The sequence below is a fragment of the Vulpes vulpes genome, chromosome 8 (genome assembly GCF_048418805.1).
Source record: "Vulpes vulpes isolate BD-2025 chromosome 8, VulVul3, whole genome shotgun sequence".
NCBI lineage: Eukaryota > Metazoa > Chordata > Mammalia > Carnivora > Canidae > Vulpes > Vulpes vulpes.
The window spans coordinates 919750-940166 of record NC_132787.1 but is presented as its reverse complement, the minus strand read 5'-3'; the positions used below and the strand labels follow the sequence as shown (position 1 = coordinate 940166).

The 20417-nt window shown below is 64.8% G+C and overlaps 1 protein-coding gene across 1 annotated transcript; it reads right to left on the bottom strand.

Annotated features, from left to right (window-relative positions):
- Nucleotides 1–242: 242 nt before the first annotated feature.
- Nucleotides 243–20105, bottom strand: ITGA5 (integrin subunit alpha 5). Its single transcript, XM_072765118.1, has 30 exons — nt 19833–20105; nt 13936–14066; nt 12406–12518; nt 12189–12309; nt 11954–12015; nt 11821–11866; nt 11493–11618; nt 11251–11295; nt 11084–11127; nt 9768–9824; nt 9563–9615; nt 9051–9259; nt 8585–8776; nt 8324–8369; nt 8048–8149; nt 7806–7861; nt 7525–7679; nt 7107–7244; nt 6913–6980; nt 6395–6545; nt 6211–6303; nt 5985–6064; nt 5815–5895; nt 5606–5711; nt 5096–5248; nt 4014–4100; nt 3809–3922; nt 3070–3171; nt 2373–2495; nt 243–1342 (listed from the first exon to the last, which is right to left on the bottom strand). Exons 1-30 carry the CDS (start codon nt 20051–20053, stop codon nt 1259–1261), a joined length of 3159 nt encoding a protein of 1052 aa, XP_072621219.1. The 5' UTR covers nt 20054–20105; the 3' UTR covers nt 243–1258.
- Between the last annotated feature and the right edge of the window lie 312 nt (nt 20106–20417).

The window sequence follows — 20417 nt, the reverse complement described above, 5'->3', positions numbered from 1 at the left end:
GCCGGGAACCAGATCTGGAGGGGCCGGGTGACAGGCGGGAGGAATCAAGGCCTCCTTCCACCCCTTCCATCATCTCATCACCTAAGAGAAGGGAACCCAAAAGGTAGATCCAGAGTTCCCGAGGGAGGGTCATACTCCCCATCCCAAGGAAGGAAGCTGCGAAAGACAGACATTTCCTACACATCAAGCCATCTGGTTCCAGGATGGGTTTGGAAATAATAGGGTAGGACACAAGTTCCAGCTCTGGTCAGTGGGGGCACCGGGCCGGGTTTATTGCACTTGCAACAGAGTTTAAATAAGTCCCGGATGTCCGGAGCTGAGGTGAGGGGAAGTTGGGCAGGGAGAAAGGGGCAGCGTCAGTGCAGCTAGTGGGCAGGACCCAAATCCTGCAGGCCCAGGACAGTGGGCTTCCCTCTTTCTGGGGGACGGGGAGGGCCTGCATCTGGCCAGGCTGAGGTTCCAGATCTGTTACCATCGTGGCCCCTTCAGGGTCCTGGGCAATTCCTGACTTCTCCCGAGTCAGAGGTGGATCGGGCCTCCAGGCCCAGGTCTGGAACAGGCTCAGATGTAGTCCTGGATCTGCCTGGTTAGGTTACCAACGTCTGAGTCTGGGTCCCAGATCAACCCCGGGCCCCAGGTTCGATCTGGCCCCGTTAGAGTTCTGAGTCCTCTTGGAGCTGGTTCTGAGCCAGCGTGATCCTTGTTTGGGATCTGTCCTGAGCTGGGCCTGGGGCACCATCCACGGTTAGTGTTCCTTGTTGGCCCACCGGGGTGGGGGCTGTCCAGAGTTTCCAGGTCTCACTCCCCAGGTTCCAGGTTCTTAGCTGGGGGCTTCCCGTGGATCTCTGGCAAGACTGAGGATAGATCTTTGCAGGCTGGAGCTGGACAGGAAGTCCTGGTGGCACATCTGGCCCAGAGAACTGGGATCGGATTCCCCAGGTCTGGTTCCAAGTTGTTTTCAGGAAACTTTCTCCAAAATGCAAAGGCTACAGGGAGGCTGGGGCCTCTGTCCCTGGATCTGAGTTCCCTTATCCATGAGGAGGGCGTGTGTAAACGAGGGTCCTTCACAGTGCATGGGGGGAGGGGATCCCCAGCTCCTCGCCTCCCGGCTCTGGCCCTTCAAGTATGTCTCTAGGCTGGGAGAGGAGCTTCTCCCTGGCCCTCAGCACCTTCAGGAAGTGCCCAGCCCCCTCCCTGTCAGTAGACTGAGGGTGGGGGGACTGGGCCTTGAGGATTGGGAGTCTGGGTTCGGGAGGGGTCAGGCATCAGAGGTGGCAGGTGGCTTGAGTTGAGCTTTTTCCATGGCGGTGCCGTATGGGAGGGAGCGTTTGAAGAATCCGAGCTAATGAGGGGATAAGGAGGGAGAGTTTAGATATCCTGGCCTCCACCTCTCCCCAGATCTTTTTTTTTTTTTTAATTTTTTTTTTTTATTTGTTTATGATAGTCAGAGAGAGAGAGAGAGGCAGAGACACAGGCAGAGGGAGAAGCAGGCTCCATGCACCGGGAGCCCGACGTGGGATCCGATCCCGGGTCTCCAGGATCGCGCCCTGGGCCAAAGGCAGGCGCCAAACTGCTGCGCCACCCAGGGATCCCTCTCCCCAGATCTTATCCCGAGAGGAAACGAAGAGGACCCTAGTGCTTCCAATCTCCCCGATGTGCAGCAGGGGCCTCCATCCTGTCCACTGCGCCAGGAGGGCCGGAGCTGGGAGCGCCTTTGGCACAAGGGGCTCTTCCATCAGTGCTGCAGGCCTGCCCCCAGGCAGGCCGGGGACGGCAAACAGCTTTGAATTCACGTTCTAGGTCTGATTGCCTGGTTGTGGCCGCCTCTCGAGAGGGCTTCTGAGGCCACTTCCAGGGGATGGCCAATGCGTGATGGCCGCCATTAGCTCCTGGAGGAAGGGGGAGCACAAATGCCACCTATTCGCCACGCGTGAGTGGCACAGATTTTGCAAGCCCAGGCCAATTTACCAGCTTGAGTCAAGAGACTCGTTCTAAGCCAGAGGCTGTAGAAGGTGGGGGAAGGATCCCCCAGGCCGGATCAGGACGGTGTGCCTGCGGCCAGGGCAGAGAGGGGCCGTGTGGCTGGAGGACTGGTCTGGCAATGGACGCTTGGGACAGGGGCAGCCCCGGTGGCGCAGCGGTGTAGCGCCGCCTGCAGCCCAGGGCCGGATCCCAGGGCCGGATCCTGCATGGAGCCTGCTTCTCCCTCCTCCTGTGTCTCTGCCTCTCTCTCTCTCTATGTCTATCATAAATAAATAAATAAATAAATAAATCTAAAAAAAAAAAAAAAGGACGCTTGGGACGACCTTGGGTTCAGGGCAGAGCCTGATGAGGGAGTGGCCAAGTCACAGGTGGGACGGGACGTGGCTGACCTTGTAGAGGATATAGATGAGCAGCCCTAGGAGCAGGAGGCCAGCGAGGATGGCTAGGATAATGATCCACAGCGGGACGCCGTGGCTGCCTTCCGCCTTGGTCCACTGCACAGCCGTGGCCACCTACGGGGCGAATCAGGAGAGGTCACTGGAAAGCCACTAGTCCGCCTCACCCTACCCTTGGCTCCCACTTGCCATCGCACCTCCCGTGTGGAGCTAACAGAACTCTGGACTTCAAAGTCTAAATTCCTAAAATGGGCATTATCATCTCTCCCCTTTGGGTCTTCACACCTGCTGACTCCCTCTCCCCGGAGAAGGCACCTTCCCTGACTGATTAGCCTGCTGGTTCCTATTTATTCTTCAGGTCTGAGCCGAAACACCGCTTCTCCCAGGCCGCCTTTTCTGGCCCTGCAAGGCTGAGTTTAAGTGTCCCTCTGATGTGTTCCCATAAATATCCTGGCACTTGTCACACTGTGTTCTCATTGCCTGCTAGACTGTGAGCTCCAGGAGTGAAGACACTGTTTACCTTGCTTATTGTTCTGTCCCCAGGACCTAGCACGGGCCCTGGCACACAGGAATGCTCAGTAAAGGTTTTTTTTAACCATAGCAAGGCCAGCCCCACACGTCCCAGTCCCAGGGCCAGGCCCAGGACTCCGAGCCCTAGCTTCCATGGCCCAGACCTCCGGCCCAGGTTCACCTGAAGTTCCCGTCGGGGAAGCTGCTGGGGCAGGATCCGGTAGGGCATCCTCAGGGCTTCGTACACAGCTTCGCACTGCAGGCTGAACGGCTGGTGCTCCCGCTGTGGGTGGGGAACAGGTGCTCAGGGCAGCCCCTCGGGATCGAGAGGACAGAGGGCTCCCGTGATCTGGCTCAGGCCGTGACCTTTCCCTATCTTGCACTCATTCTCTCCTGAACATCCGCGATCCTTACGTGAGATAACGAATGTGTAATTAAGTACACATAACTAGGTGACGTGCAATCAGGCGGCTACACGTTCAATAACAATTTTTTTTTGGAGCCGTTATTGTGGGCCCAGCATGCAGGCCCACGGCGTCTGCTCAGTAAGTGACAGCTCGGCTCTTTCTCTTTCCTCCGTCTCCTCCTCGCCTCTCCACTGCGGACTCCTCTTCCTGCAGTTTTCAGCCTTCTCTGCATGCTGGTCTCCCTCCAGGTCTCCCTCCGAGTGGGCCTGGAGGGGGAGGCTGTCACTCCCAGCGTGGTCACTAGGTGGCACAAAGGACACGCAGCCCTGGCTACTGGAGGGCGAGGGAGCCGAGCTGCAGGAGCTGCAGGAGCTGCAGGAGCTGCGGGAGCTGCAGGGCCCGGTCCCTGCGCCAAAGGAGGTGGCCAGGTGGCAGGGGCAGCAGGGAAGGGGGGTTCGTGGGGCTGGCCCGGAGGTCAAGGGTTGGGGTAAGGTCAAGGTAAGGCTCCCTCACTTGCAGGAAGGTCTTGGCCCAGACTCGGAAATGCAGCTGCAGACTTCGGCTCTCCTGGCGGTGCAGCGGCCCCAGCTCACAGCGCAGCCTGAAGCACTCGGCCTCGGGGCATTTCTGGGGGGGGGAGAAGAGGCTCGGACCCGAGGTGTGCCCTGAGGTGTGCCCTTCCCGTGCCTCTGAGGACCCGCGTCCCAGCAGGACTTACCAGGATCTGAGGTCCCGAGGAGCCCGGGCCCCGGCCTGGCGCTTCCCGTCTTTGTAGCCGGTGGTGCTGGGGACCCTCCGGATCCAACTGGAGGAGGAAGAGACCGTGAGCCGCCTGGCCCCCCGCGTGGGGCACGAGTCGGCACCCAGTCGGCCGTCGCCCGGGGCCAGAGCACCTTAGCCTGTTCCCGCCTCTCGGCCTATGCTCGTGTCCGTCGCGCCCGCTCCGAGGGCGAGGCACCAAGCTTAGTGCCCAACAAGGACGCGACTAAACCGGGTCCTCGGAGTTTGCAAGACGTGTCCGTGGAGAACTACGCTCCCGTCCCTGCCTGCGGGCCTTTGCCCTGTCCTCTCCGCTGGGGATGCTCTTCTCCGGGTCTCCGCGGGCAGCGGCATCGTGTCCCGGGGCTTCGGTGCACCTGTTACCTCCTCGCCGGGCTTTCCCCCATGATCCAACTCAGTCTCCGGCTCCCCAGGCCCTGCGTGTCAGCGCTGCGCTTCGATCCCTTTCACTGCCTTTTGCCCTTTTCAACTTTATTTCATTTTAGTCTTTCAAATGGTCCAGATCTTTATGTGAGCGAGAGTGCGCACGTGCACGTGGGAGACCACCCGCTGAGCATGGAGCCTGGCCAGGGCTCGGGCCCCACCCGAGGGCCCCGGGATCACGACCCCAGCTGGAGGCAGACGCTTAGCCCCTGAGCTACCCGGGGGCCCCTCCCTTTTCAGTTTTAACTGTCTACGATCCTCGACATGACGTGTGAGCTCCACGAGAGCGGGGACTTGGTTAGCTTGGCGAGGCGTTTCCGAAGCCCGCATCAGTGTGCCGCGTAGACCCTCGTTTAATTAAATGTTGCCCGTGAGTAAACAAACGTTGGAGCAGGCCTTAGGGTCCAGGGACACAGGCCTGCAGAGGTGGACCCCAGCGGCACGCCTGGCCCGGACGGAAGGGAAGGGTACGTGGGGCCGTGCATCCAAGGGCCTTTCCCTCCCACAGCCCCGAGGAGGCTGCCGCCCTTCCAGGCCCCCAGCGACCTCCCCAGCCCCGGTCCCACCCCTGCCCAGGCCAGTCTCCGGGCCTCTCACCTCCAGGCTCTCTGGGTTGGGGGGGTGACTGCTGGTGCAGTTGCCGAGGCCTGCAACCCTGGTCACGTAGAGAAGCTGCTGACCCTCCAGGGCCCGGGGACAGCTGAGCTCCAGCACACCCCGGCTGATGGAGCTGGGGCCCTGGTTGATGAGCTGAGGAGAGGGGGACGCAATCACCCTGAGATTGCCCTCCTGAGACCCGGGTGGCCGCGGCCCACTCCCCCTGCCGCACGTCTCCCAGCTCGGAAGTGAAAGGACATGGAGAGGCAGAGATGAAGTCCTCTGCGGCCACAGCCCCGAAGGGCATCTACCCTCCCTCTCAGGTCACTCAACTGCCTGGTCTCTCCCCGGCTGTGTCTCCGGGGGACCCTGCCCAGCTCTTTGCCCGTCCCCCCCTCTCCTTTCAGGCCCTCCCTCTGGTCCGAGCACCGGTCACCATAAAGGCCCTTCTCTCCCTTCATGCGCTCTGGCCTCGGCCCTCTGTTCCCGCTGCTCGCCAGCACCCCTGACCTCATAGACGTGCTGCACAGCAGGGCCCACGTCTCCCTCCTCCTGAGGCTGCTCTCGGGGACGCCAGTCGCTCGCTGGGAAGAGCACTGCCTCGGGCTTGGAGACCCTGCGGAGGAGGGTGGTGCAGAGGGCGGTGGAGGGGCTCCTTCCCGCACCTTCCCCAGGGCCGCCTCCTGCCCCGCGAGGCCCCAGCTCGCCCCGGCGCTTACCCGTTAAGGGAGACCTGGGCGGAAGCCTCCACCGAGAGCGGGAAGGAAACCACTTCGCTTTGGGAGTTGTTGAGATTCTTGCTGCGGGGCGAGGGCGCGGAGGGGAGACTGAGGCGCTGCTGGCGCCCAGCGGGAGAATGCCCCACGCGCCCAGCCCACCCCCTCCCTACCTGAGAATCTGGAAGTCGAACTGGATGGTTTTCTTCGTGTCCCGGAGATGAGGGACCGTGAACCGGAGGCCACCCCAGATCTGCGGCGCGAGGAGAGGGGACCGTGGGCCCCGTTGGCCTGGGCGCTGGCCTCACCCTGATTCCAGCCCCCTCCCCTACGCCACAGCCGCGCTCTGGACAGGTGGGCCCCTGCCCTCCCGGATCCTCCCTCCCGGGCCGGACTTACACTCGCTCCGGCCTTCATGGGGTTGCCCAGGTCACACACCAGCAGGCGGCTCTGGTTCACGGCAAAGTAGTCACAGCTCAGGCTGGAGAAGTTCTGGAGGTGGGGCGGGGGCGGGGGGTAGAGTCAGGTGTGGGTGCCCCGCAGCAGGCCCCGTCCCCAGCCACGGCCCGGAGCCCCCTCTCACCCCCGGGTTTCTGACGAGTCCTGAGTACTCGGCCTCTGGAGGGGCCGTGACCCGCAGCTCGGCCTCATAGGCGCCGCCCTCACCCACGTTCTGGGCATGGAAAGTCAGGTTCAAGGAGTTCTTGTCGCCCAGGTACACGCGGTTCTGGTCCCTGGAGGGGAAGCACAGGGTGAGGGACACTCTGGGAAACGAATCCCCCAGCCGGGACAGCGCGTCAGCCCGACGGCAGCATAGTAACAACAGGAACCACCTCTGAGCTCCGGCTGCCCGGCCAGCACCAGCCCGATGCTCCACGGGACGGTCCCCCCGGTCCCCCCGAAGGGCGGGGAAGCTGCTGCTATCTCCCCCGTCACCCCCGCTACGCACACGAGAACCGGTGACTTCCTGAGGTCACAGGGCTTGCTAGCATGTCCCTACTCTGTGTTCTCAGGTGCCAGGTGCTTCCCAGCACCCCCACCCCCCGTCCCGCGTGAGCCCGTGGCACCCGGGACCCCCAGCCCGCGGCGGCCTTCACTCACCCGAACACTTCCAGCTGCAGGTCCGGCACGCAGATGTTGTCTTCTCCACAGTCCAGCAAGATCTGAGCCTGGGGAGCAGGACAGCCTTGGGGGGGGGGTTCGGGCCTCCACCTGCGCTGAGGCTCCCCGTCCAGGGCCCGGCCCCGGTGCCCAGGGCTCACTCTCCCCCCGTCTCGCCTCCCCTCTCTCCTCACCTTGTCTTCTATGCGGCTCTTGCTCTGATAATGCAAGACTGGCCGGAGGCCATGGGCGTCCACGGGGGCTCGGGGGTCCAGGGAGAAGTTGAGGGCGATGTGAATCGGGGACAGCTTGTCGCGGAACTCGGACTCGTTCTGGGGTGGGGGGACAGGGCTCGCGGTGTCAGGGGACGCTGGGCACTTGGCTCTGCTCCTGAGCCTCTCCCACCTCTGTCCCCGCGGCGCCCTCAGGAAGCCGGGTGTCCAGATCTGCCCATTCTCTTGGCTTCTGAGCCTGGTTCCCAGGTCCTCGGGCAGAAGGGCCCCCCTCTTCAGCCCCCAGAGTCCCAAGCCTCTCACTGGAGTCTCCTGATCTCCTTTTTTTCCCCAAGAGGGGCCCCGGCTCTGCGGGACAGCCTCCCCGGCCGCTCCGTACCCTGAGGTAGACCTTCATCTCTCTGCAGTCCTCCCGAGCCCCGTTCTGGATGAGGAGGGTCTGGGTCAGGGTCGCCTGTCTGGAGGCCAGGAACAGTGCCCGCCGAACGCCCCCCTTCTGCTTCTGCCAGTCCAGCTGGAGCTCCACCGTGAAGCCTGTGGCCGGAACGCGTGGTCGGAGAACCTGCCCTTGCTCACGTGTTCAGGGACAAGGGGGCTGCCCAAGTGCCCGCCCCCCGGCCCCTACCCCGAGGCCTCAGACATTCAGGGCGACTCCCTCACCGATGGAATCAGGAACGTGCTTCCCGGAAGCGTTGAGGCAGAAGCTGAGGTTGATGCTGGAGGCAGACCGAGGGGAAAGGTGGTGTCTGCCGTGAACAGGCCCCCGTCCCCCACCTACCTCCCAACCCCCCCGACAGGGACGCCCGCACTCGGCCCCTCCCAGCCCTGGCTTCTCCGCCCACTCCCAGGCACGCACGGAGGCATTTCAGACTCATTCTGGCATCTCCCGGGCCCCAGCTCACCAGGCCACGGGGTTCCCCTCCAAGCTGCAGCTGCGCTCCTCGGGGTTGAACATGGCGGGGAAGATGGTGAGGGAGGCGCTGGTAGACACAATGGGGCGACCCCTGCCAAGAGTGGATACGGCGTCAGTAGGACTAGGACTGGTCTCTGGGATCTGGGCGCAGGACGCCGATGCCCCAGCCCCAGGGGGCCGGTGTCCTTTGGGCCCTTTCCCAGCCCCAGCCCTACTGAGAGATGCCCCGTCCCCACTGCCCCAGGCCGCCCCCCGGGATCCATACCTGTACACCACAGCCTTGTCCACACCGAAGGAGCCCACAATCAGATCTGCAAGGAGTCAAGACACGACCCCTTAGGGCAAGCCCCGCATCCAGATCCTTCCTTCCTAACCCTCTTCTAGAGTCTTGCTCAAGGGCGGCCCACGTCAGGGCAGGCGGGCGGTGGCCTGTTCTCGAGCGGTCCCCAGGAGCTCAGGACGGCGCACCGAGGGCGGGGGCCTGCGACTTGCAGTTCTAAGGTGCAGGGTCTCCGCCACCACTCACCCGGGTATCCGTTGCCGTCCAGGTCTCGGCCTCCTCGAAGCGCTGAGCCGAAGAAGTGTGGCGTGTGGCCGGCTGCCCACAGGGGCAGCAGAACCTGGGACGGCTGAGAGCCCGGCCCCCCGGGGCCCCCGGGGAAGATAAGCACCACTCCCTGCTGGGTCTCTCCGCCAAAGGGCGCTCCGACCGCGACGTCTGCAAGACACACCACACCCCGTCAGGAGGCCGGGAAGGCAGGGGTCTGGGTCTCCGCCACCAGGTCCCGGGGCCCAGGATCCTCTTCCTCCCCGTCTGTCGTTCCCAGTTTTCCAATCTCTTCAAGTCCCAAGACCGAGACACTGGGATGAAAGTTTACACCCCTCCTTGCGGGGGTCACTGGGGGGCTGGGTCTCTTAGCCACCGTCTCCCCAGGTTCCTTCTGCCGCAGGCTCCAGACGCCTCGTCGGCTCCTTGGGCCCGTGGCACTCACCGTTGTAGCCGTCCTGGTCCAGGTCCCCCAGGGGCGTCAAGGAGCTGCCAAATCGGCCAAATTCATCTTGGCCAGTGAGGGTCAGGGTGGGTGTGGGGTCCATGCCAGCTGGGTGCTGCAGGTAGATGTAGACCCTGCCCACCTCCTGAGGCCGCCCGTCAGCCGTCCGCTCCATGAGCAGAGGTGCCCCCACCAGCAAGTCGTCCAGCCTGCGGGTAGGAGGAAAACCCAGGCATCCGGGTACCCTGCCTTGCCACCTCCCCTCCCCAGTCCCCCTGCCGGGAAATCCTGGGCGTCCCGCGTCCCACGCTCCCTCCCGCTCGGGTGCGAAGCCTTGAGGTCTTTGGCTCTCCGCGCCCTCCTTGCTCCTGAGCAAGGCGAAGGCAGGCACCGGAGGAGAATCCAGACACAAAGCCTGGAGGAGAACCCTCCTTGCGTGTTTCTGCCCCACTCCCACTTTTCAGCCGCGGACCTGGGAAGGGCGTCGCGGGGGCCCCTCTCCCGCTGCTCACCCGTCCCCGTTGGTGTCTGTGGCAGCCACCGCGTAGCCGAAGTAGGAGGCCATCTGAGGCGGGTGGGGGCAGACAGAGGGCAGCACTGGGTCAGGACTCGGGGCTCGATCCACGGGATCAGCAGGGACAGCGGGGGCAGGCCGGAGGCTGGGCCGGGCCCATGGGCTGGCCGCAGGCCTGCTGGGTGGTGTGGGGGCGTCCTCACCTGTTCTCCTGAGAAGTTGTAGAGGGACCGGATGTCCGAGCCATTGAGGATGGTGACCTGGGGAGAATGAGACGCACCCATTGGTCCTGGACCCCCAGGCCGTCCCACGGGTGGAGGGCACATGGGCACGTGGGCACGGGACCCCCGGGGGGCACCTGCTAGGCCTCGGCCACTCGTCTCCCGACTCCCTCCTGACTTTGCTTTCACGTCCCCACTTCTAGGCCACGGAGCTCCCACTGGTTTTCTCCGAATCACTGACCAAGCCCTGACGATGTTCTATGTCCACGTCCACCCCCTAGGACGTGAGGTCAGCGGGGGCGGCACTTGGGTCTGTCCCTTGCTGTGCCCGGAGTCTGACGGCGAGCTCGGTGCGCGGCGGGCAGGGACAGTCACTTCAGACAGGCCCACGGCCCCGAGCACGTCCGCCAGGGACACCCCGGCCTGGAAACCCCGGCGCCGGGGCCCAGATTCCCAACGTCTTGGCGGCTCCTCCAGGGCCCCGGGGAATCCGGCCCAACCTCTTTGTTCTCCCTCGACCTTTCCGCATTCTCCTCATCCTCAATCAGCCCCTGAGTTGCCACAATGGCCCGACTTTCTTCTCCTTTTCTTCTGCGATTTTCACGCTCCCGTCATGGAGGCCCCCTCGTCTCCTCTGCACGGATCCCTCAGAGAACCTTCTCTGACGCTCCGGCCCTAAAAGCAGCTACCCCTCCCTTACGCCGCCCTACCCTGGCCACTCCGCGGGGCGACGGCTTCTGCCAGGCCAGGCCCGATCTGCACCCCGTGGGTGACCCGAGAGCCCTGGTCGGGGCGAACGTGCGTGGTGTCTCCCGGCCCCGTGAGCCCGTCGCCGGGTGGGATCCCTGAGCGGCAGGTCCCTGGCCCCTGCGCCCCGGGCCGTGCCCCGTCAGAGGCCCCTGGGAGCCTCCCTGCCTGCCCCTCACCTGCCTCCGCGAACGCTGCGGCGGGAGCGAGCCCCACGCCACCCCCATCTGTGCCCTCCTGACACTCGCCACGGCCTAATAACCGCCAGGTGCCCCGGAGTCCACCGGGCGCTCGGCTGTGACCTCGCCTCATCCTTGCAGGGGCCTCGAGAGCTCACGACCATTATTAGCCCATTACACGGAGGGGCCGCGGGCTCAGAGAGGCTCGGCCGGCTGCAGGGCTCGTGGGACGAAGCGGGCCAGGGGTCAGGACACTGATCCGTCCCCAGTGCGCCCCCCGGAGCCCTCACCCTCTCCCCCTGCCGTGCGGGGCCCTTGGAGCTGAGCCAGGGGAGGGGAGGGGAGGGCAGGGCGGGTCAAGCTGAGGCTTACGTAACCGTAGGTGAGGTTCCCCTTGGGCACGCCAGCGACAAAGTCTGCAGAGAGAAGAGAAAGCTGTGGGCTGGCCGGGGGCGGGGTGGGGGGGTGGGGGGGTGATGACAACTCGGCTCCCGAGGCCCACGCATCCGTCCCCTGGTCCCGCCCGGGCGCACACTCACCCTCCGTGTCGTCACCGCTGAACTCGCCCACCGCCACAGAGTACCCTGGGGGACAGGGTGGTGGACGTGAGTGTCCCCGTGGGGCCCCTGTGCCGTGCGCCCCCCCCCCCGACTCCGTCCCCCCACCCGGCCTCCAAGGCAGCCTGCACACGACTGCGGCCCAGGGCCCGGGGCGCCTGAGCGGGAGGGGAGAGGCTGGGGGTCCTGAGGGGCTCCCCCGAGGTGCCCCCCGGCTCGCTCACCCAGGTAGCTGTCGTCGTAGATGGAGCTGGCCTGGCGGGTCTGCAGCTGCCCCTGAACCAGGTTGATCAGATACTCGGGGTAATAGGACTCTGCGATCTGCTCCTGCGTGGCAGACAGGATCTGGCCTGGGGAAGGGGACGACGAGTTGGACGCGGCGGGGAGGGGTCCGGGGAGGGAAGCCGTGGGGGGCGGTGGGGACGGGGAACGTGTCTCAGGAAAGGGAGAGGAGAATCGGGCCGGGGCAGACGAGGGAAGGGCGGGACGTCGGGCAGGGGGCGGGTGGCAGGCCGTGTGCCAGGGCCGCGCGAGCGCCCGGGAGGGACTCACCTTGCCAGAAGTAGCTCCCTGGCCCACCCAGGACCACACGTCCGGTCTGTGGGGGAAGAACAGGGTCCGCGTGTGGTGCTGGTGCCCCGTGACGCCGCCGCCCACAGCCCCGCACCCCCGACCGCCCCCTCACCTTGGTGAACTCCGCACTGAAGCCCCCTTGGCAGTAGCCCTGTCCCGCGGCCCAGCTGAAGTCTGTGGGGGGAGAGGGTGGTGGCGAGGAGCCCAGCACAGATGGGCCTCGCGTGAGGGGACGAGGGGTGACGGGAACCCGAGAGGGGGCCACCCCGGACCAGGCAGCGGTCAGGAAGGCCAACTGGGGGGGGTGATGGAGGGGAGGCGGGCGTCGGTGCCCCCTCCTGCCCTACCTGAGCGGCAAGGTGCGTACTCCAGAATTCGGGTGAAATTGTCCGTGGAGAGGTAGCAGGTGCCCACGGGATCGCTCAGCGGCTCCTTCTCCGTGCGCCAGCTATACAGGGGCGCACAGGCCTGGCGGGGCCGGGGGGGGGCGCTCCAGGTCAGCCCGGGCTTCTCGCCTCCACAGCCCCACCGCGTTCAACCCCTGCCCACGCCCCGGGCCCTCACCAGGATGGAGGAGCCGTGGGCTCGAACCGTCGCTCCGAACCACTGCAAGGACTTGTACTCCACAGGCTCCTCCCCGTCCGGGCTGGACACCGACGACTCCAGGACCCGAGAGCCTTCAACGGGAGAAGGGGCCGCGCTGGGCCGGGGCTGGCCGAGCGCTCGGGGCGCCCAGGCGCTTGCAAGCCCTGAGCCCCGGGACTCACTGGGGGGACTGGGGAAGGGGCTTCAGCGTCTGCTTTGCGGAGCCTGACTCAGCCCTCCCCTAGACACGTGCGTGTGCACGCACACACCTGCACACATGCACCTGCACACACACACCCACACCTGCACAGACACCTGCACACAGGCACCTGCACACATGCACCTGCACGCACACAGGCACCTGTACACACACGTGCACGCACACACGCAAGCGCTGGGAACCTGGGCTTCTGGGGCTGCCTTCCCTGGTGCTCCAGCCTCATGGCCCAGGCCGGGTGCTTGCAGGTATGTGGAGGCAGGTCGGGCTGGGAAGGCCATCCCAGGTCAGGGTGGTCCCGGCTGCACTTCTCTGTACCTGGGCCTGTGCCTCTATGGCCCCTTGCTCCATCCCCTTTCTAGGCCTTTCTCACATCTCAGGGCTGTCTCTCCAGGCTCTATCTCTGCCCTCCATGGGGTGGTTTTTTCCTTTCCTTTGATTTAATCTGTCTGCTAAAAAAAGTCAGTTTCCTGCTCTCCCTGCCCACACCATTGTCTCTCTCTCTCTTTTTTAAAAAAATCTCTCCTCTTTTTGGGCAGCCCGGGTGGCTAAGTAGTTGAGCATCTGTCTTCAGCTCAGGGCGTGATCCTGGGGTCCCGGGATCGAGTCCCACATCGGGCTCCCTGCATAGAGCCTGCTTCTCCCTCTGCCTGTGTCTCTGCCTCTCTCTCTCTCTCTGTGTCTCTTGTAAAAAAATAAATAAAATCTTAAAAAAACAGCTCTCCTCTTTTGGTCTCCTCACTCGGTCTTGGTCGTCATCTCTGGAGCTGGACCGTTCGCGTCCCTGCTCCCCCGTACACTGGCTGCAGGACCCCGGGCGAGTCACCTCTGCTTCCTCACCTATGAAATGGGCCCATACCTCGCCCGGGGCAGGACCAAGCCGTGGAGGTGCGCAAGCCTCACAGCAGTGAGCCAGTGCCCGAAGTGCTGGCCGGCGCTCCCGTCTGTCTGTCCGCCTCCCTGGGCCTCCCTGGGCCTCCGTCCCATGCAGGCCGCGTGTGCGGGGACCGAGCTCCCGGCACCGTCGCTTAGCGCCCGGCGGGACCAACTGCAAAGCCTGTGACTCTCCCTGCCTTTGTCTGTGTGCCGCCCGGCCTCCCCGAGCTGTGGGTGATTCAGGGGAAATGAGAGCCACATGTTTCTGAATCACGCCGCCCTCCTGGGCTGGGCCGGGCCGCGCTGAGGAGCCTGCACCAGGCGGAGCTGCAGCCTGAGTGGGACACGCGGCCCGGCAGGGTGGGCTCCAGCCTCGCTCGGCCCCCTGGGCGTCCCCTCCTGCCCACAGGGGTTACCTTTACTGTCAAATTCAATGGGTGTGCAGTGGCCCCGGCCGGCGCCCCAGGGGCAGAGGTAGACGGCACCCCCCTGCAGCACCCCCGGCTGGCTGGTGTTAGCCTTGGGCGCGCCCACCAGCACGCTGACCCTGCGGAGGGAAAGGACACAGTGACTCCCAGCTCCCCTCCGGCTCCCCTGCTGCTGGGCCCGGGGCTGGCCGGGGGTGGGGTGGATGCCCCCTGGTTGTATTTATATCTCAGGAGATGCCACAGATGCCAGAGGCCCGGGCTGGAGTCAGGCGGTCCCCATGTGCCGCTGTCACTAACACAAGCACCCCCCCTCCCCGGTCGCGAGAGACGGGGAACCAGAGTCCGCTCTGGGAAGGGAACAGGGGCCAGAGAGCCTGGGCCCCGGCCTCCCCATCTCCCGGTGGTCTGCAGGACGGGACACGCAGCCTCCGAGCTGCGGGGTCCGCTCACGTAGCCTCTGCCCTCCCGTCCCAAGCCAAAGCCCTTCTCCGGGCCAGGACCCAGGCGTCCGACTGCCCGGCTTGGGGCGTGTAGCAGGAAAATGTGAGTCCTGGAAATCAGTGTGCAGAAGTGGCGAGAGGAGCGCGGAGGGCGGCGAGGACACACTCCCCTGGGCCCGGGCCTGCCTGCCCTGGGCTCTTGGGGTGGACGTCCCCGTCTTGGCCAGGTTCCTGCTCGGCCCCTAAAGCCCCCTCCTACACACCATCCCCAGGAGTCTGACGCCAGATCTTGCTCTACGGGGGTCTCGGCTCTGAAACGGGGGCCCCGAGACCTTGAGGAGGAAGCTGCCTTTGCTGGGGCGCCTACGGCCTGGCTGGGCCCGGTTAAGGTCCTGGGCAAGGTTTCCTGCCTTCGGCTCTGCACCCCCCTCCCCCCCCCCCCCCGTCGACGCCCCTGTCGCCCCTGGGCAGCCATGAGCCCTGTGCTCGGCTCCAGGACGGTGTCCCCCAGCACCGCACCTGGCAGCCTGGGCTGGGCCCTGCCCGCGGGCCTGCGCTCTCCTCCCGGCCTGCCTCTGGCACAGCTTCTCACTGTCCCTCTGGCCCAGGACCACTCGCTTTCTTTGTCTTGGCTTCCCCCGTCCTCTCTCTCTTGATGTCAGATCTCGGGCTTTTCCATCTCTACTGGCTTCTGGCCTCGCTCAGCTTTCCACAGGCCTCGTACCATGGCTTCCCTGGTATTCGGGAATGTTCCCGACCCTCCTTCCCGGAGAGAGCGCGAGTGCCTAATGGTGGAGGGCCCCGGAGCCAGGGGGCCAGGTGCGGCGGCGGGGGGCTTAGAGGAATAGGGGATGGGGATACGGGATACGGGGCGGCGGGGTGGAAGTGGGGGGCGAGGGGTGGGCGGGGGGGCCGGAGGCTGAGGAGGGAGGGGGGCGAAGGCAGGGTCCGGAGGACAGGAGGGGGCCAGAGAGGGAGAGTTCCTGGAGGGAAGGGGGTGGGGAGCGCCCCTGGTTACCCTGGGGACAGGAAATGTTTACTGCCTGTGGCTTCCTGTCTGTTTCCAACCTCTCACTTCTCCGTTTGTCTCCCACCCGCGGCCCCACCCCTCCCACTCAGCCATCACACCAGGGGGGGCTGCTTGGAAGGCCGGGACTGGGGCGGTGGGGCAGAGGCTCGTCAGGAGGCACAGCCCCAGGGAAGGGCCGTCGGGGTTGGCGCCAGCTGGGGGCGCCCTGGGGCGCCCCCCCCCCCCCACCGCGCCCTCCAGGTGAGGAGGGAGAGTCCAGGTGCGGGAGGGCACAGGGCGGCGGCCAAGGGACCCCGCTCCCACTCCGTTTTCCCAAAGCCCCTGCTCTTGATGAGGACGCCAGCCTGAGCGCCCCCAGATGGCATGAGGAAGCAGCCTGGGGGTCGCCAGGGGCGGAAGGTCAGAGACGCTTTACAAAGCCTCTGAAGCCCCCAGGCTTGGGGCCGGGCACAGACACTGCGGCCACGGCAGTTCAGGAGGCCTGGCCTGCGGGCAAGGGACACAGACCCAGACCCCCGCCCCCCACCCTGACGTGTGCCTGTGGGTGCAGTGGCCCCTCCATCCCAATAACCAGCGCCCCGCCCGGTGCCTGGGGTCAGAGTAGCCAGGCCCGGCAGCTTATCCTCGTCCCCCCACTCCCAGTCCTTGCTTCCTAAATCCTGCAGCAGTTGGGCCCTCTTGGGGCCACCAAGGTACCAATGGACCAGGGGACGGTCTTAGGCTATTTGCAATATTTCGGAAAGCCTAATCGGAATCATGCCTTGACCTGATAAGGTGGCTGGGCTAAATCAGAACCTCAAGTGCATTTGCTTTTGGCCAAAATTCAATCAACATTTGGGGGAAGCCGGTTATCACATACTGGTCAGAAGCTCTGACTGGCAGCGATGGCGTCTTCTTGGTCTACCTTCTAGTTGATAAGAACCAGGGAAAGGGAATTAACTATTCCTCACTAAATGCAGTTTGGCAGATACACTCTTCTAACATGTAGAGTTCAGGGAAAGAAATAACCGCCTCAATTTCTTTTGAAGCCTCGGATCCCCGAAGTTCTAGGGTTGGCTCCTAGAGCCACAGCCCAGCCCGCCAGGCTCTGAGGCACCACAGGGAGCTGCTGGTTTGCAGCCTGTCATGTAGATGCCCCAGGCCGGCCACATGGAGTCCGGGGAGGCTGGCTTGGTCCTGACCCACCTCATCTTCTTTCAGAGCAAGCTCTTTTCCCCGTTGTATAGACAATGCCCTGGTAGGATATCATTTGTTTTAAACAAAAATAAAGGAAATAAAGAAAAAATTTTAACTAAAAAAAAAAAAAAGAATCTACAGACCTAGTCCCATGTTCTCATTTTACAGATGGGAAAACCAAGTCCCAGAGACGTTAAGCAACATGTCCAAGGTCACTCAGAATCCTTCCCGAAATAAGAACCGGAAGCTAAGAATCTTCCTTCCTCGGCCAACGTTTTGGTCTACGCTGTTGCCAACTTACCCCCTTGTCTCCCCTCTACTATCTCCCCAGCCAGGCTTCTGATTAACCAAGTTCCTGTTCAATACACGGTTACTGTTTGACTCTGTTGGCCTGGCAAGGTCGGGGGTGGGGGGAAGCGAGTGGCCCGGGACCCAGCTCCTGCAGGCCTTCCGGCAGCCCTGGCCAGGCCTGACGAGGACATCTAGACCCCCCCAGTGTATTCTCAAGAGATGTGCCCGGCGGGCTGGCGAGGAAGAGTTGCACCCACCTGTGGCAGCACCAGTGCCCGAGGAGAATGAGGAGCTGGGCTAAGACAGGGCGCCCTTCCAGCTGGTGGCCTGGGCCACAGCACCTCTCTCCAAGCTCTGGATTCTCCCCCATAAAATGATGGGTGCCCCTGAACAGTCCCAAGCCAATTTCTATGATTCCTGAAGTTTCAGTATATATATATACATGTAACGGGACAGTAGTGTTTGCTATGTCAAATGCAAGAATTTTTGTTAACAATCCAATGGAAAAATTGATGTGACGGTGCTAAGGAATGTGAGGGACCATTACTATCGGTGCTATAAGCAAATACTAGAAGCCAGAAAGAAGTGGGGGAAAGTTAGGCAAAGAACCAGGTGATACCCCGGGAGGAGACACCCAGAAACTGGAAACAGCTGGCCGGTAAGACTCATGCCTCCCCCGTACTGATCACCCTCTGCCTGCGGACCAGGTGCCTTCTGGGGGTGCACTGTCTCCCTAAGTCCTCAGGCAGCCTCGTAGATGAGGTGTCTGATTTTCTTGAAAACACTGTGAAATGCAGAGGGAAGGTAAGTCGCCCCAGGTCACACAAGGAAGGAGCGGTGGGGCCAGGACGCACTCCCGGCACTGTGGGACTCGCAGCGTGACCCTTTCCTACCAGGTAACCCCTCTCGGGCCCTTTGATGCCCCTTCAGTGTCCCCGTGAGAGGTGTGGCAGGGCCAACGGGAGCCCTGAGGCTCGCCCTCTCCGGCGAAGGCCCAGGTCCCGGGTCAGGAGCTGTATTTGTCCCTGGTGGGTAGGGAGGGGCTGAAGGCCCAGCTGCCGTCCCGGGGAAGTGGATGGTTCCCGGTCCTACTCTAAGGGTGTACTGTGGGGGGAAATGAGAGGGGAGGGCTGCAGGCCGGACACCTGGGTTCTCTCGGAGGGGAGATGAGCAGAAGGGGAGGGGTCGGGGTGAGAAGGCTGCTGTGGGGACTGTAGGACCGGGCCAGCGGCCAGACAGACACCTCGGGAACGGGAGTGTGTGAAAGTCCAGATGTTGTACAGGAGTCTTGTAAAGGGGAGATGACACTTTAGCGAGGTGGGGGTGGGTGTGGGGGTGGACCACGAGGAGGGTTAAGGGCCAGACCACTGGACTTGTCCCCACGTGGGGGAGGACCGCATCCCCTCCCTGCCTCCCTCTTCCCTGCTCCATTAGGGCTGTGGTAAGCAGTGTGAGGGGCCTGGGGGAGGCCAGGCCTGGCAGAGGCTCCAGGCCAGGGTGATGCAATGGGGTTTGGGCAGGAGGCCAGGGGGGTGGGGTGGGGGTTGGGTGGGGACCTTGAATAGCGCAGAACCAACAGCTGGGGCCTAACCATCTTTCTTTTTTGCCATCTCCAGACAAAGGAGAAATTTGCACACACGCACCCCCACTAAGTGAGCTACAGTAACCAAAACTTCTCCAGAAATTTAAAGAAAGTAGAGTAGAGAGCGGTTCGCTGCACCAGGTACAAAACAGCTCAGTGTGACCGAGGTCCCGTGGAGGGCCGGGGCCCAGGGGTCGGGGTGGCGGTTTCTGGCCACTGGAGGGTGGGGACCTGGCAGCGGGAGCCGCCACTGTCCCTCCTGCTCCCCGGGCCCCACGTTTAACAAACCCCCTTGTTCCAGGGCCGGGGCCGGGTCTGCGGGCTCCCGCTTTCCAGGTGCCCAGACCGGGACCGACCCCCTGTGCTGCGCCCCGGCCCCCAGGTCCCCCAGGTCCCCCAGGTCCCGAGCCCCGGCGCCCCCGCTTCCGACCCCGGCCCGGAGTCCGACAGCCGACAGGAAATCGGCATTTCTCTTCCTCCCCGGAGCAGCACGAAGGGGGGCGGCCCCTCCACGCGCTCGCCCCTCCCGGCACGTCCGAGGCCCGCCCTTGGCCCAGCCGCCTGCGCCCCCCGGGCCGGTCCGGGCTCAGGGCTCAGGGTCCCGAGCTGCCGGCCCCCGTCGGGATGGAGGCCTCCCCCTGCGGGTCCCGGGGCGCCGGAGTGGAGGGGGGAGGGGAGCAGAGAGGAGAGAGGAGAGGAGGGGGGAGGAGGAGAGGGGAGCCCAGGGGAGCCAAGGAGAGAGGAGAGGAGGGGAGAGGAGGGGAGGGGAGCCCAGGGGAGCCAAGGAGAGAGGAGAGGAGGGGAGAGGAGGAGAGGGGAGCCCAGGGGAGCCAAGGGGAGAGGAGAGGAGGGGAGAGGAGGGGAGGGGAGCCCAGGGGAGCCAAGTAGAGAGGAGAGGAGGGGAGAGGAGGGGAGGGGAGCCCAGGGGAGCCAAGGAGAGAGGAGAGGAGGGGAGAGGAGGGGAGCGGAGCAGAGAGGAGAGAGGAGAGGAGGGGAGCCCAGGGGAGTACAGGGGAGCAAAGTAGAGAGGAGAGGAGGGGAGAGGAGAGGAGGGGAGAGGAGAGGAGGGGAGCCAAGAGGAGAGGAGAGGAGGGGAGAGGAGCAGAGAGGAGAGAGGATGGGAGGGGAGCCCAGGGGAGTACAGGGGAGCAAAGTAGAGAGGAGAGGAGGGGAGAGGAGGGGAGGGGAGCCGAGGGGAGCAGAGGGGAGCAAAGTAGAGAGGAGGGGAGAGGAGAGGAGTACAGGGGAGCCGAGGGGAGCCGAGGGGAGCCGAGGGGAGTCCGGCCCCGAGCCCCCGCCCGCTGCACCGTGGCCCCTGCCCTGCCCTGCCCTGCCCTCCGCGCCCCTGCCCGCGGCCCGAGCTCACCCGCGCGCCCCCGGCCGGTAGAAGTCCACGGCGAAGCCGAAGAAGGAGCGCGGCGGCCCCGAGAGCACGGCGGGGGCCTGCGCGTCCAGGTTGAAGCCCGCGGCCCGGGGCGGTGGCGGCAGCAGGAGCAGCAGCAGCAGCAGCGGCGGCAGCGGCGGGGCCGGGCGCCCGCGGGGACCTCGCGCCCCGGCCGCGCCCTCGGGGAGCCCCGCGCCCCGCATCGCCTGCGCGCTCCGGCCCGGACCGAGCGGCCGCCCGAGCCTCCGCCGCCGCCGACTCAGCGCGGGGAGGAGCCTGCGCGGCCCTGGGCCCTCCCGGGGGCGGGGCGGGGCGGGGCGGGGGGGGGCGGGGGTCCCGGCGGGGGCGGGGCGGGGCGGGGGGGGCGGGGGTCCCGGCGCGGGGCGGCCCCACCCGCGGCCCCACGCCCTCGCGGCCCCGGGAGCCCGGCCCGTCGGGGCGCCCCTCCCCCCCCCCCCCCCTCCCCCCCCCCCCCCCCCCCGCCCGGAGCGGGATTTCCTAAAGAGGAAGGAATCGCCCCGCGGGGGCTGTGGGGTCCCCGCCCGCCCCCGGGAGCAGCAGATCCCC